This window comes from Acartia tonsa, chromosome 6 (assembly GCF_053477335.1).
Source record: "Acartia tonsa isolate MP-2025a chromosome 6, ASM5347733v1, whole genome shotgun sequence".
Lineage (NCBI taxonomy): Eukaryota > Metazoa > Arthropoda > Copepoda > Calanoida > Acartiidae > Acartia > Acartia tonsa.
This window is the reverse complement of record NC_137265.1, coordinates 52,960,963-52,975,407: the sequence shown is the minus strand read 5'-3', so window position 1 is coordinate 52,975,407 and position 14,445 is coordinate 52,960,963. Positions and strand designations below refer to the sequence as shown.

Below are 14,445 nucleotides of genomic sequence, written 5' to 3'. Positions count from 1 at the left end.
CTATCTATCTATCTTTCTATCTATCTATCTATCTATCTATCTATCTATCTATCCTATTTTAGTTTAACTTTGTGGGCAAGCTATTGGGGCCGAAGGGCAACTCCTTGAAGCGTATCCAAGAGGAGACCCTGACCAAAATGGCCGTCCTTGGCAGAGGATCCATGAGGGACAAAGAGAAAGAAGAGGAGCTTCGCGCCTCCGGCGACCCTAAATATGGCCATTTACAGGTAATAAATTAACTTTTCAGTATGGCTTTAAAACCGATTAATATCCGCTGGATTAGAACTGGTTTTAAGACATACTGAAAAATCATGTATAGCATCGTATTACAGACAATTTTCCACGAATAATAAAATAAAAAAAATTATAAAACTACTACCTACCAGTTTTTCTAGCCCCAATGGGCCCAAGGTTTATAATTTATCATTTCAATATCTGGGGAAAGCTGTCTGTAATACGATGAGATATATTACTATTCATTGCAGGTATCTTAAGGGATAGAACAACAAACGATAAATTTATTGACATGATAACAAAAGTTTTTGAGCATAGCAAAACTTTGGGTACCAGTTTACTTTACAGTCGCAATGTACCCCCCCCCCCCCTCCCTGTTTAAAAGTATATTTTGCTCTATGCATAACAACATAAAAAGAAAGTAACTTTTCTGAAACAAAAAAGTTTTACTAATTACTTAGAAGAAAACAAATCTCAGGGTGGGAGGGATAGATTAATGTACAAGGGTACTCTTCCTCATAGTGACTTTTGGGGCATTAACCCGGTGTGGCTACCCAGTACCCAATATAACCTAACCTGACCTAACCTGAAGTAATAACCAATTAAAGGGAAAGGTATGTCCTTTTTTGTGCTTAACAGGACACTTTCAGTGAAAACCCTTTAAAAAATATTATCTACTGCATCTAGTAATATAGACAAAGATTACACAATAAAAGGGTTGGTTGTCTGATATTTGCCATGATGATATCCTAAGATCCGTCTAGGTTTACCAAAATTTAGGGATCTTATTGGATAAGACGATATATATATGTGCAAAATTACCCCTTCTGTAGATTAAAATTATTGGTTGAAAAGTTTGAGCACTACTAGTTTGGATCCAACAAATCACGACTTTGGGTACTAGTGTAATTTGCAGTCAAATATCCCATCCCTCTCTAACAAAGTTTATGTTATATTTAGTTCATTGTCTTATCCCTATAACCGTGAGAAAACTACATAATAAGTTTATTCTATTTACTTGTTAAGCAAATAATCTATAATATAGTTCAGTAAAACAACATGTTTGTCTGTGTGTCATGTAAAATCCCAAGAACGGCTTGAGAAAGAGAGAGATAGAGATAGATAGATGGATAGAGAGAGAGAGAGAGAGATAGAGAGAGAGAGAGAGAGAGTGAGGGGGGGGGGGAGTTGGAAAGATAGAAAGAGAAAGAGAGAGATTAGAAAAGAGAATAAGAGATAAGGAGAGATAAAAAAAGATGGGAGAGAAAGAAAAAAATGAGATAGAAAGAGAGAATTAGAGAATTATAGAACGGAAAAAAGAAAAATGAGAGTATGAGCATGAAAAAAGAAATGAAATGAAATAAATCAAATTTCTTATAAAATCCATTTCAAATCTTTAGGTACAAATCTGAGTTTAAGGGATGAGACAATGGACGATAAATTGATCTTTACAAGGTTTAAAATTATGCCATTTGAATGACCGCCATTGATCCCAATCTTCTCAGGGAGGGAGGGGACATTTGGCTTGAAATTAAAATATTACCCAATGTTTTGTAATTACGTTCTCATTCATTGGCTAAACACTTTGGGTACTTTTAATAGATTTTACTTTGTTTGGTTAAAACTAGAAAAGTTTTCAATCAGTAATTTTAATCTATATATGGGGCAATTTTGTTTATTATCATTGGGAATGTATGACAATTTATCGTTAATTGTCTTAAGATCCATGTATCATCCATGTATAATGGAATAATTATTATCTACCAAAACAAATTAAGAATCAAATCGATAATCACATTGTATTATGGACAGATTTTCGCTAATATTAAAAAAAAAAAAATAAGTTTGGTTTAATATTCGTGGAATATTGTCTGTATTACCATGCTAAACATGATTTTTCAGTATGACTGAGAACCGGTGCAAATCCAGTGAATATTAATCGAAATTCGAAGCCATACTTGAAAAAAAAATCTTGAAATTTAACTCTATCCTCGAAATGGGAGACAAAATTTTCAATTTTACGGCAGAATACTTTTCTCGCTTAAAGATAGGGCCTTAAAAATATTTCAAACTTGTATATAGATAATACGTCTAGTAAGATCCTGCAAACGGCTAGAACCAATAAGTTGGCCCAGAGCAGGTTTTTGGCTATTTTTAAAACATATATTAAAACATTGGTTGGGTTTTTGGCTATTTTATGGAGATTTAGTTAAAGAATAAACAATAAAAGTATAGATTAGACATTTTAAAAAGTTTTAGGTTCGTTTATTTAAAGAGAGTTTAAAATACAACAATAAAATAAAATAGAATGCAGTGTACATTTACTTAAGCACTTGTATTATATTAGCAAATTATGAGAATCGCAAATTATTACTACAGCAAAAATTGTTCCTTCCCCATTGCATCTTTCAAATATTAAAACCCCCACTAACATATGTATTTGCTATATTGTGTCTTTTAGCATATGAGAGAGATTGGACAATGGGCTGTTTTTTACACTTGTCCACAAAGTTTTAAATAACGTTTTCTTATTTGTTGGCCTACCAACTTTGGGTGAATTTAGATTGGTTGTTTTATTAAGTTGAGTGTTCAAACGTTTTAACCACTAACTATACGCAACAGAAGGGACAATTTTGTGCATCATCATTGGGAATGTACATCAGTTTATCGGCCATTGTCTCATCCCTTTAGATCCTTAGAATATGAAACAATTTACAAAGGTAATTATTGGTGGAAATGTTTGCACACCCCGCAGAATGGTGCCACTGGGCCCATTTGTTTTAACACAATGCAATGGTGGAAATGTTTGCACACCCCGCAGAATGGTGCCACTGGGCCCATTTGTTTTAACACAATGGTGGAAATGTTTGCACACCCCGCAGAATGGTGTCACTGGGCCCATTTGTTTTAACACAATGGTGGAAATGTTTGAACACCCCGCAGAATGGTGCCACTGGGCCCATTTGTTTTAACACAATGGTGGAAATGTTTGGACACCCCGCAGAATGGTGCCACTTGGCCCATTTGTTTTAACACAATGGTGGAAATGTTTGCACACCCCGCAATATGGTGCCACTGGGCCCATTTGTTTTAACACAATGGTGGAAATGTTTGCACACCCCGCAGAATGGTGCCACTGGGCCCATCAGGGATACAGGGATAAGACAATGGATGGTTAATCAATCTTCCTCCTAATTACTAAACATGATAATATGCCTTTCGTAGCATAATATTATATGGTTTTTTGGTGTATGTTATTATCTACAATTGATCTAACCCTCCCTAAACTAATGTTCATTCATACATGTAATATTTATATGGATGGCAAAATTTTATTGAAAGATTTGTATATTATCAAGTTTACCTATTAGCACCCAATGTGATTGGTTTTACAGATTGGCTTTGCTTCTAATGTTATACCTAATTGTTCTTTGAATCACCATGTCAAGGACCTTAAAGGGCTCCAACCCAACAGATCCCTATCCTTAAAGGGTATTATTTTTCCGAGGCTTTTCTAACCGAATCAAACCAACAATAAAATGTTTTTTTTTCTTCAAAAAGATCATTTAGAATTTAAATAATTGATAAAAACTGCCAAAATTGTCTATATGTTATATAAATACTGCAAATAAACCTAAGACTCCATGTAAATATTTATTGTACAAATGTTTAGAATATTTAAGGACAGAATTTCTGCAATTTATATAATTGGATTCATTTAATGTTTGTATGTTTTTTTTCTGTTTTTAACTCAATTTCTGTAACTCCGAATAATTCGACAAAAGTGGTCTTTGCTTACATATTATCGACATTCTGAAATAACAAGGAAGGGGAGGGGGAACATTCGACTTTTATTTTTTACTGGGATATAGAAGGTAGAGTACATTGAGATGTTTTTTACTCTAGTCCCTAAAGTTTTATAATAATGTTTTAGCTTATTTGTTGGCTTATCTTGTTATCTTATCCCTTATCATCCCTGAAAATTTTGCATGGATTTGCAGCCAAACGGCATAATTTTATAATATTTCATTCTGCAAAGAAACAACACAAATTTATTTTTAGATATATGTTTTGCCCCGGTCATTTGAGAGGTCAAAAGTATCAAGCTTCGTTAATAAAATAGCCTAAAACCATGACAAGACATATTAGAAAATTTTAATTGGTTGATTCAAAATTAGAAGTGTCCAAACAGTTCAACCAATAATTTAAATCTCCATAAGGGATAATTATGTGGATCATTATTTTGGATGTATTCCAATTTATCGTCCATTGTCTTATCCCTTAAGATTCCTTGCCTTTTTCTGACTATTGAAGCAGTAAATAAAATGGGTGAATAATAAACGTTTCAGCTATAGGTACAGATTTTCAAACAATTTAACAGGAATAGAACAATGGAAAAAAATTAAGCTTAACTCTCCATACGTCCGTTCGTCTGTTAATCTAGGCATGTTTGAATTGTCCTATAATTATAAAACTTTACATGCAAATTATTTTAACAGATAGGTACAATTTAGAAAGCGTAGCAATGATATAATTTTCACTGAATTACTTGCGTTGACTTTTGTTAAAGCCAACAAAAGAAAGGAGGTCTTTTTAATACCTTGGGTTCTAGGAGAATCTACAGTCCCATGTCATTTCCCTCCATAAGAATACACATGTTAACATTACATGATGTAAACCAATTAAAATGGTTTAATATCCAGGGGTGTAAAGGGATATAACAATGGCCGATAAATTAATGTTCAACCCCAATGATGATATACAACATTACCCCTTCTGTAGATTACAATTAGTGGTTTAAATGTTTGGACAATTATCAAAAGTCTTCAAAGTTGTTAAGCAAACAAACAAGAAAACGTTATTATAAAAGTTTGGGGACTAGTGTAATAAAAAGCCCAATGACTCCAACCTCCCTCCCTGTTAAATATCTGATTTATACTTTTTGTCATGTATGTGTCAAGCGCAAGTGAAAGTGGTTTTATTTTCCTTAATCTCAGGGAGACAGAGATAGGACATTGGGTGATAACTTATTTCTCCCCCCAAATTTCATTATGTGTGATATTTTTGGTTTGTGATTATTGGCAGGGAGGGGGGGGGGGGGTTCAGGGAGACATTTGACTGTAAATTACGCTGGTACCCAAAGTTTTATAATCACGTCATCTATACATTGGCCCAAAAACTTTGGGTACTTTAATTGAATTTTGATTGTTGGTTCCAAACTTTACAACCAATGATTTTAAGTTGTATCAATTTATCATCCATTGTCTTATCCCTGTATTATTGGGGGGGGGGGGATAAAGGGGTTAAAAATCAATTTATCTAACATTGCTCCCTCCCTCCCTGGTAAATCTTGACTTGAAATGAAGAAAAAAAAAACAGCTTTGAACTTTTTGTTCCCTTTTCTACACATTTAGGTTATAAATTAAGATGGACAAGTAGCTTAAATATAGGAGGGAGGGGACTAAAATTTTCATAAACATGCTTTCTCATTAGATGGCTTAAAAACTTAGGTATTTCTATGAAAAATTCGATTGGATGGTTCTTAAAATAGATTTATAGTATAGCTGTATAAACAGATTACTAAATGATTCCCAATAGCAAGGACCTAAAGCTCGGCAGACGAAAAATAATTTCATTAAACTTTGCTTTCTAATTTCAGCTGTTTAATGCTTTCTTTTACCTTTTACTTTGGACTACTTTAATGTTCTAAACCAGTCCAAACGTTTCAAACCATAATTTTGTTTATCATTATTGTGGATGTACATAAATTTTTCGTTCTTTGTCTTATCCCTTAAGATCACTGAGTATAAATAGCTCATAGTAGTTTACAAATGTGAGTTATATAGAAGCAATTTATAGATTTCAGGGAATCTCCACAAAAATAGTCAGATGTATATCTATCAAAGTAGATATCTATATACAAAACCTTGGGGTGGACAGATTAGTTTTCGCGGTCGTGATTTATTTCTTGCTTTTAGCATCAAGATAATCTTTTGTGAGCATTCTTTTTTTTGCGAGTGGACCTTCCCTGCCCCCTTTCCAAGAATCTCCGAATCCCTTCTAAAAAGTATAGTTTAGGTTCCTTAAGGGAGGGAAGGGACATTAAATTGTAAATTATACTGGTATCCAAAGTTTTACAATACGTTCCCTCATTCGCTAACTAAACGACTTTGGGAACTTCTGCTTCTAGTAGTGGCCTAACATCTCAACCAATAAGTTAAATCTACATAAGGGGTAATTTTGTTTATCATTATTTTGTTTACCAAATTTTGAATTCGTTGGCTTAACAACTTTGGGGACTTTTATTGAATTTTATTTGATGGTTCATTAAGTTGAGTCCAAGCGTTTCAACCACTAATTGTAATGTACAGAAGGGGTAATTTTGTGTATCATCATTAGGGATGTACATCAATTTATCGGCCATTGTCTTATCCCTTTAGATCCCTGGGTGGGGTACAGTAGAGGATCCGCTAACCTAAAAAAGGATGCTATCTGATAATCTTTTAAGGACATCAAAATATACTCTTCGAATAAATTTAAACATAAAATCAAGGGCGTGTGCAGAAAATTGCCAGGGGCGTGTATGCCCTCCCCTTCCCCCCACCCCAACATAAAAGCACGTCTTAATGTGTCAAGCCCATTGATGACTTTATTTTTTTTATAGATTTTATACATTATACTTTTATATTATAACATTCTGGGAGGGAGGGGACATTGGACTGTAAATTACACTGGTACCAAAAGTTTTATAACCAAGCTTGGGTACTTTTATTGAATCTTGATTGGTTGGTTTCAAGCTAGTAGAGTCCAAACTTTTCAACCAATAATCTTGATTTGTTGATCATCAATTTGAAATAAAAAATATAATTACCGACAATTGGCGTATTCCTGCATTCATGAATTCAAGCAAGTCTAAGCAAATCGTAACCTTTTTGGGAAAAGTCTTTGAAGACTTTTTTGGTAGACGTTTATGATGTAAAAAATGCGTTTGAATATCAATTATAAAACAAATATTTCAAATTATAACAAGGATGACAACATCCATAAGTAGCTAAGCACAATACAGTCATGGATGGACAAACAGACAAAGTGAGTTTAAAAGCAGATGTTCAGTGTTTAAAAAAAGTGAGAGAGAGAGAGAGAGAACCTTATAACGTATATTTGTCTTTAATAGCATGAACGACTGACTGACAAACAAAGTAAACTATAGAGTAGCTTCGCTACTAAAAATGATCAAAGAATAAATATACCGTTTCTAGAGTTCTTATATAAAAGTGGTACGCTGAGTTTACACAATTTAGGTTCTTTAAGACGTCCTAAACATTGTGTCTGATTGTGCTAGAAATCTTTTTTTAAATTCAAGTTTGGTTTGAATTTGTGTTTAAAAATTTAGCTTTCTTGTATTATTTACTGAGTTACTGCGCTTAAAAGTTGTTTAAGAAATCATCATAAAATTTTTAAAAACCTCTTAGTTGATTCTACAATGATCAGTTACAGACAGACGGACGTATAATGAACGTATAAACCCAAGATGTAGAAAAGCCTCGATTAAAAAAAAATGAGAAATATTTTATAGCATTATCTATTGCTTTATTGGATTATGATATCTTTATTTCAAAATAACAAATCCCCCCCCCCCCCCCCCCCCAATATTTTATTACTTTAATTTTAACAGAAATACTTAGATATAGTTAATGTAAGTCGGTATTTCTGTTTAAACGAATATGTAATTTTAAGTTTAGTGATTTTATATTTTTAAAACATTAAAGCATTGCATCGAATTCAGTGAGGGAGGGGACATTGAGCTGTTTATAATACTAGTCCCCAAAGCTTTCTTATTCGTTGCTTAACAACTTTGGGAAATTTTATTGAATATGATTGGTTGGTTCATTAAGTTGAGTTTCTTAACGTATCAACTACTATTTTGTGTATCATAATTTGGGATGAACATCAATTTATGTGCCATTGTCTTAACCCTGAAAAAACCCTGTATCGAATAATAATTTAAAGGTTTATATCAACTACTGGATAATTGAAAAAGACAGGGGTTTTTAACTGACATATCAGCGCATTGCTTTAGAAGTGACATTTGCATATGTCAGTGATGGACATTTTTTTATAATTTTAGCTTCGCCCAAATGGATGTATTGATTCTTTACTTGTTTTTATTATCCTATGTTCCATTTTTCTGTTTTTAAAAGAAATAACTTCATACAAAAATTAATTCAGATAGAGATAGGTCAATTTAAGAAAAACAATCTCTTCGACTATTCAAAAATGTTGCAGTTTAATAGAGAATAAGCACCAAATCAATAAGTTTTGTCAAAATACTGATCAATTTGCCATGAAGGTTGGGGACATTAGATTTTAAAATATACTGGTACCCAAAGTTTTTAAAATATTCTGGTACCCAAAGTTTTTATAACTTTTATGTCTTCTTACTTTTGGTTGGTACTTTCTATTGATTGGTTGATTTAAACTAGCAGTGTAAGAATCTCTTAACCATTAATTTCAGTCTGCAGAAAGTGCAATTTTGTTTACCATCATTGGGAATGTTGATTAATTTATTCTTCATTGTCTTATCCCTTAGGATTCGTGTCAATTAATTGAAAATTAAAATTCTACATATTTACTCTTCTGATGTCCTATACTAATTCTTAGAAAAGATTACAGCATACATTATAATTTAAGTCTATAAAAGATTTACATCTTAGCGGGATAACACATACTAAATAATTGAACAAAATTACCCATCCTGCGGGGGTCATAACCCCGAAAGTACTTTAAAGTATAATCGAATTAGCAAAATTTCTAAGAAAAATAGTAATTTAATATATATTTCATTTTATTAGAATTTTAATATTTCAAATATTTTCAGGAGGAATTGCATGTCGAGATAACCGCGTACGCGCCTCCGGCCGAGGCGTACGCCCGCCTTGCGTTCGCCCTCACCGAGATCCGCAAATACCTAATCCCCGACAGCAACGACACCATCCGCCAGCAGCAGATGCGCGAGCTTGAAATCCTCAGCAGCGGGCACGGGGGCGCCGCCGCCGCAACCATAGCCGCTGCCGGCCTTGCGGCCGCCGGGGCCGGAGCCCCAACCGCTGCTAGCCTAGCAGCGGCTCAGCTGGCCGCCGCCCAGCCCGATTCAACGTCACAGCTTCAGTTAATAACCTCACCGCCGTCCATTCTAGTCCCGTCGCACGGCTACCACATTCCGTTGTTGCCGACGCCACCGCTCGACACCTCCCCCTCCCCGACCATCACCGCCCTCCCCACCAAGTATGAGGAGCTTCAGGAGAGCTTACAACAACACCAACAACAGCAGCAACAGCAGTCACAACAGGCGGTCAACAACAACCCCGCCGCAACAGCCATAGACACACAATCACAACAACAACAACAAGAGTCCAACAACTGTCTTAAAGACAAATCGTCGAAAAATCGCAACAGAAAATTTGCTCCATATTAAATAAAAAAAAAACATTATTTCATACTTAAAACAAGAATGACTACATTCGCTTACAGCAAAGTCCGAGTTTTACATTTGTTAAATCTAAATAAGTGATTTAAACTTTAAAAATCATTGAAATGAGTGAAAAAAAGCCGCAATACTAAAAAGTTTTAACATAAAATGACCAAAGAAAGACAAGAAAAGAAAAAATTGCCAAGATTTTTTTTGAATTTCCCTAATTTTCCCAAATTCTGTAAAAAATCCTTTTTCAATATTTTAGAGGTTATCAAAAAAGCAATATGTCTCATTCTTTATTTTTAAAATTCTTAATATAAAAAGATTTTTTATTTATCCCCCCTATAAATTGTATCATTTAGATAAGTGAGTGGATATATTGTATATTATATAAATACAGGATGATCCAAAAAATATATTTTTCTAATTTGAAACAAAGAGAAGAGATTTACTTGGGGAATGTTATTTTTGAAGGGTTAAAATTGGGAAGGTTAGTCTTGCTAATTTTTCACTCATAAGGAGCTTATATCCACTTTCTACTACCACTCATTAACGCTCTTTGTGATTAAGTCATGTTACAACTAGTCAAAAAAAAACTATTTGTTCCATCAGTAAATACTTAATTATAAAAATAACTTCAGCAGATTTTTTATAGTAGAAATGATAAAATTATGGTCATTTCAAAAGCAAAGATGAAAGATTCAACCCCCCCCCCCCAAAAAAAAATAAATAACAGTTTTAAATAATTTTTTTGTGGGTCATCCTTATGTTATATACTGTATAAACTACTAGTGGTGCAAACCCTTTTATGACTTTGATTACAATAACATCAACTACTGTCAACACAGTTAAACAGGGAACAAGGATATGTCAACTCTAAAAAAAATGTAGCATAAAATTTTTCAAGGGGTAAAATGCATTATGTTAAATCATCTTATTGAAAATGAAAAATTATAAAGTTTTAATTTTTGCAAAAAAAATTATTTTTGATGCCATGTTTTTTTCCCTGAAACAAACCAATATTCCACCATGGAGATAGATAGATATATACATAAAGTTTCATCAAGCCATATACATAGATAGATAGATTTATAAAGAGAAGGTTGATTATTATAAAAAGGGAATCACTTGAGAAGTTGTGACCAAATTCCCTAGCTGTTGCTTGACAAAAATAATAGCCCATGTCACAAATCAAAACACATTATATTTTCCATTAATATCCTTTAAAATGAAAAGCAATAGGCCAAATTTTATAAACTTTTAAAGCCTATCCTATGAGTTAGGGTCTCCTCATTAGCCTTACATAGATAAAAAGGAATATGCAAGACTTAGGAAACTCTAACTACTGGGCTAGCCTTATAAATTTTATAAGATTTATCCCAAAATCTTAGTTAAGTTTAATGTCTAAATGTAAAAAAAATCCAACATTTACAATTTTTGAGAGTTGGGTTTTACTTACAACTTTGTGACTTGGACTATTTGAAGCTCCCTTCCTCTCTTTTTTCTATTTTCTACCTGTTTACCTATCTTTCCCTCATTTTCTTTCTTGTTTTTCCAACAATTTCTTATTCCACTTGTTGTTTGACCTCATTTCTAAATTTTTCCCTGGCTACAAAAAGCCTGTTCCTTGCCTAGCCCAGCTCAGCTGGTTTTTCTTATTATTCCCCCCCTGTAGAATATAATTTCATGATGAAAATTGGCAAATAATATAATAAAACAGGGTGTCCAAATTGATTTGTTTGTTCGAAATTGTTATAACTTTCCACATATAAGCTTTCTTATTTTTTTTTATCATCTAATATGCAAACTGTTAAAAATAGTTTTTTTAATGTCAAAAAATCTATTTAAAAAAATGTTTAATTATCGGAATTTTTACCAGATTTCAGCCTGTTTTTGTATTTTTTTTTTGGCGGCTAGCGGCCAGTTGGCTTGCTATTTAATCTATAGCCTTATAATATTATATCTCTTTATTATTAAGCTTAGACATTCAGGTAGTTTTAAACATTTTAATTAAACAGAAAATTTGAGGCACCCTGTATAAAAACCAGAAAAGAGCACAAAATATGAAAACAAAATTTAACACTAATAATGTATAAAAATGAAGATATTTTAAGAAAATTTTATCAAGCCTACTTGAGATGTATATCTAGCATAGAAATGATATTTAGTAGAATATTATAAATATATTTCATATTAATGTAACAAAGACTGTCATTATGAATTTTGTTCAAAACATGATTTGAATTAAAATTATGTTTTTAGTTGAAAAAATCAAGCAATATTTTTGTTGTTATTTACAGCTTTAATTAAAAAAGAATATTTTAAGGTTACTACTTTTAAAATGATTACCATTTCACCCTTCCATTTCAAATTGTAATCATTTAATAGTTGAAAAGGAGAAAAAAGTAATCTTAAATTAATTCTTTTAAAACTTCAAAAAGAACCAGATTTTTGAAAATTTATAGGGACCATTTGAAATGTATTAGAAGGAACATTTTTTTGTGATATTTTGTTTTAGTTAAAAATTGATTTATTTATTAGTTTTAGAAATTGTACAACTATGTGATGTTCCAGTATTTTAAGCTATAACAAAAATACAGGGTCTTTATTTCTTTCAATGTCCCTTTTTTTGAAAAATATAATATTTTAAAAATTTTCTAAAGACCTTGTAAAAAATGTTAATACTTTTATAGACAATCTCAAAACATTAATAATCAGTACAATGTTAAATAATGTTTTGCTTAAAATATTTAAGTTTTATTAGTCAAAATTATGAAATTTATTAAAAGTCATAGCAATTTGTCAGTTTAAAAAAACAAATATTTATCAATTTTAATCAAGTAAATTGATGAATATATGTTTTTTTAATGATTTTTGTATTATACACTAAAAGAACACAGATTATATGTAGATGCTAAATTATTTATAATCAAAAATATAATTTAAATTAGATTTTAATGATTACAGATTACAGAATGAACCAAAAAAGACTTTTTGACCTAGAAGTTGAAAATTGTATAAACGTCCTCTTTTATCTAACAGCTAATAAACCTGTTTTTATAAAACCGGTTTTTTTGGCTGTGAGACAACTTTTTTTTGAGTCATTTTGTAAGTTTTTTCTGTTATACTAAACTGTGTATAATAATAATGATATACTAGTCATTTTTAATTTAATAATAAGCAAGCAAAGTTGATGGATGCTGGTGGATTAATATTTACCCAGGGATGAAGGGGAGAGGTCAATGGCTGTTAAATCAATCTACCCCCCTTTTTATTAAGTTTTCCCAGATAACTAAGTTTGATATTAAAAACTTAGGAGGGAGGGGACATTAGGAGACAAAATGATCTTTACCCCAAACATAATGCAGTCTATTAAATAATTTGGGGGAGTTTAATTTATCCACCAATGCCCTATCCCCGTACCCCTGCATATAACCTCATTACTATGACAAAGATACAAAGAGTGTTTTGATCTATTTTATTAAATTAACCATGGATATAGGGACATAGACATTTGGAAAAATTTTTTAACAAAGTTGTCATTAATGACATATTATGACTGAAGTCTTAAAAAGATATTATAGTTATTTAAAGCATCGTATTATAGACATTTTTCCGCGGATATTAAAATGAAAAATTAAAAATAATATTGATTTTATGATTTTTATTTTAATATTCGTGGAAAGGTGACTGTAATACGATGCTATACATAATTTTCAGTATGGCTTAAAACCGGTTCTAATTCGAAGACACACTGAAAAGTTAAAAATTCCAACTCTCATCCTTTCTCCTTCACATTTCCCCATTTTATTTGAGGATTAATTTATCATCCATTGTATTATCCCTCTTATCCATGAATTCTCTACAATCTACTTATTAATACAAAATTACATTTCTCTTCATCATCATGTCCAACATTTTTACAATTTCAAATTTTATTAAAATCAATTTTAAATATGATAAATATATATAAAACAGTTTAAACTTTTAAAAATTTGCCAATATGTAACTTTTTAATACTTTTATAAAGCTTAAGATCAAAATACTTTTTTCTTCACTAAAAAGTTATAAATTTTTATAAAAACTTAAAATCATTTACATCTATGCAATTCAAGTTTCAAAAGATTGCCATTAATTCAAAAAAGGACCAAATTTTTTAACTACTGTTAAAACACTCAGTTTTTTAAAAAAGGTTTAACTCAAAATTCGCTGATATTTCAAAGAGAAACAGCCCACTTTACAAAGCGCGAAATTTAAGTTAATCTTTTTGAGAAAAAATATATTATAATTCTTTCAGAATGAAACACAGGATCAAATGTAGAATACTATCCCCCTTCACATTGTATGTGGATAGTAAACTTCACTTGATCCTCACCACATGTAAACCAATTCAGAATCATCTACAAATGAATAATGATATGTTGATAAATAAAATAATGTTATTTGTGAAATTTAAATATATAACACGTGTTTTTAATTTGTTTGTTTTTTGTTTTTCTAGAAGCGAAGCTACTCTATAATTTACTAAATTTGGTCTGTCTGTCGGTAAAACGGATTAAATTAAATTTTATTGTTTTATTCGTTGGCTGAAAAACTGTGAATACAGTTAAATCTTGTTTGGTTGGTTCGTTTACTTTTCAAACTGTAATCATTAATATAAATCTACAGACGGGGTAAATTTGTTTATCATAGTTGTGAACTTTAACAATTTATGCTCCTAGAAAGACTCTAGAGGTATT

General features: G+C 31.6%; 1 protein-coding gene across 1 annotated transcript in view; it reads left to right on the top strand.

Moving 5' to 3' along the window:
• The window catches only part of LOC145322923 (uncharacterized), a 91,152-nt gene extending 76,975 nt beyond the window's left edge, over positions 1–14,177 (top strand). Inside the window, exons 4-5 of the mRNA XM_080165287.1 lie at positions 63–227; positions 9,113–14,177. Coding sequence (XP_080021413.1) covers positions 63–227; positions 9,113–9,709 — 762 coding nt within the window. The 3' untranslated portion in view covers positions 9,710–14,177. The remainder of the gene's footprint in view (positions 1–62; positions 228–9,112) is intronic.
• The last annotated feature ends 268 nt before the right edge of the window (positions 14,178–14,445 follow it).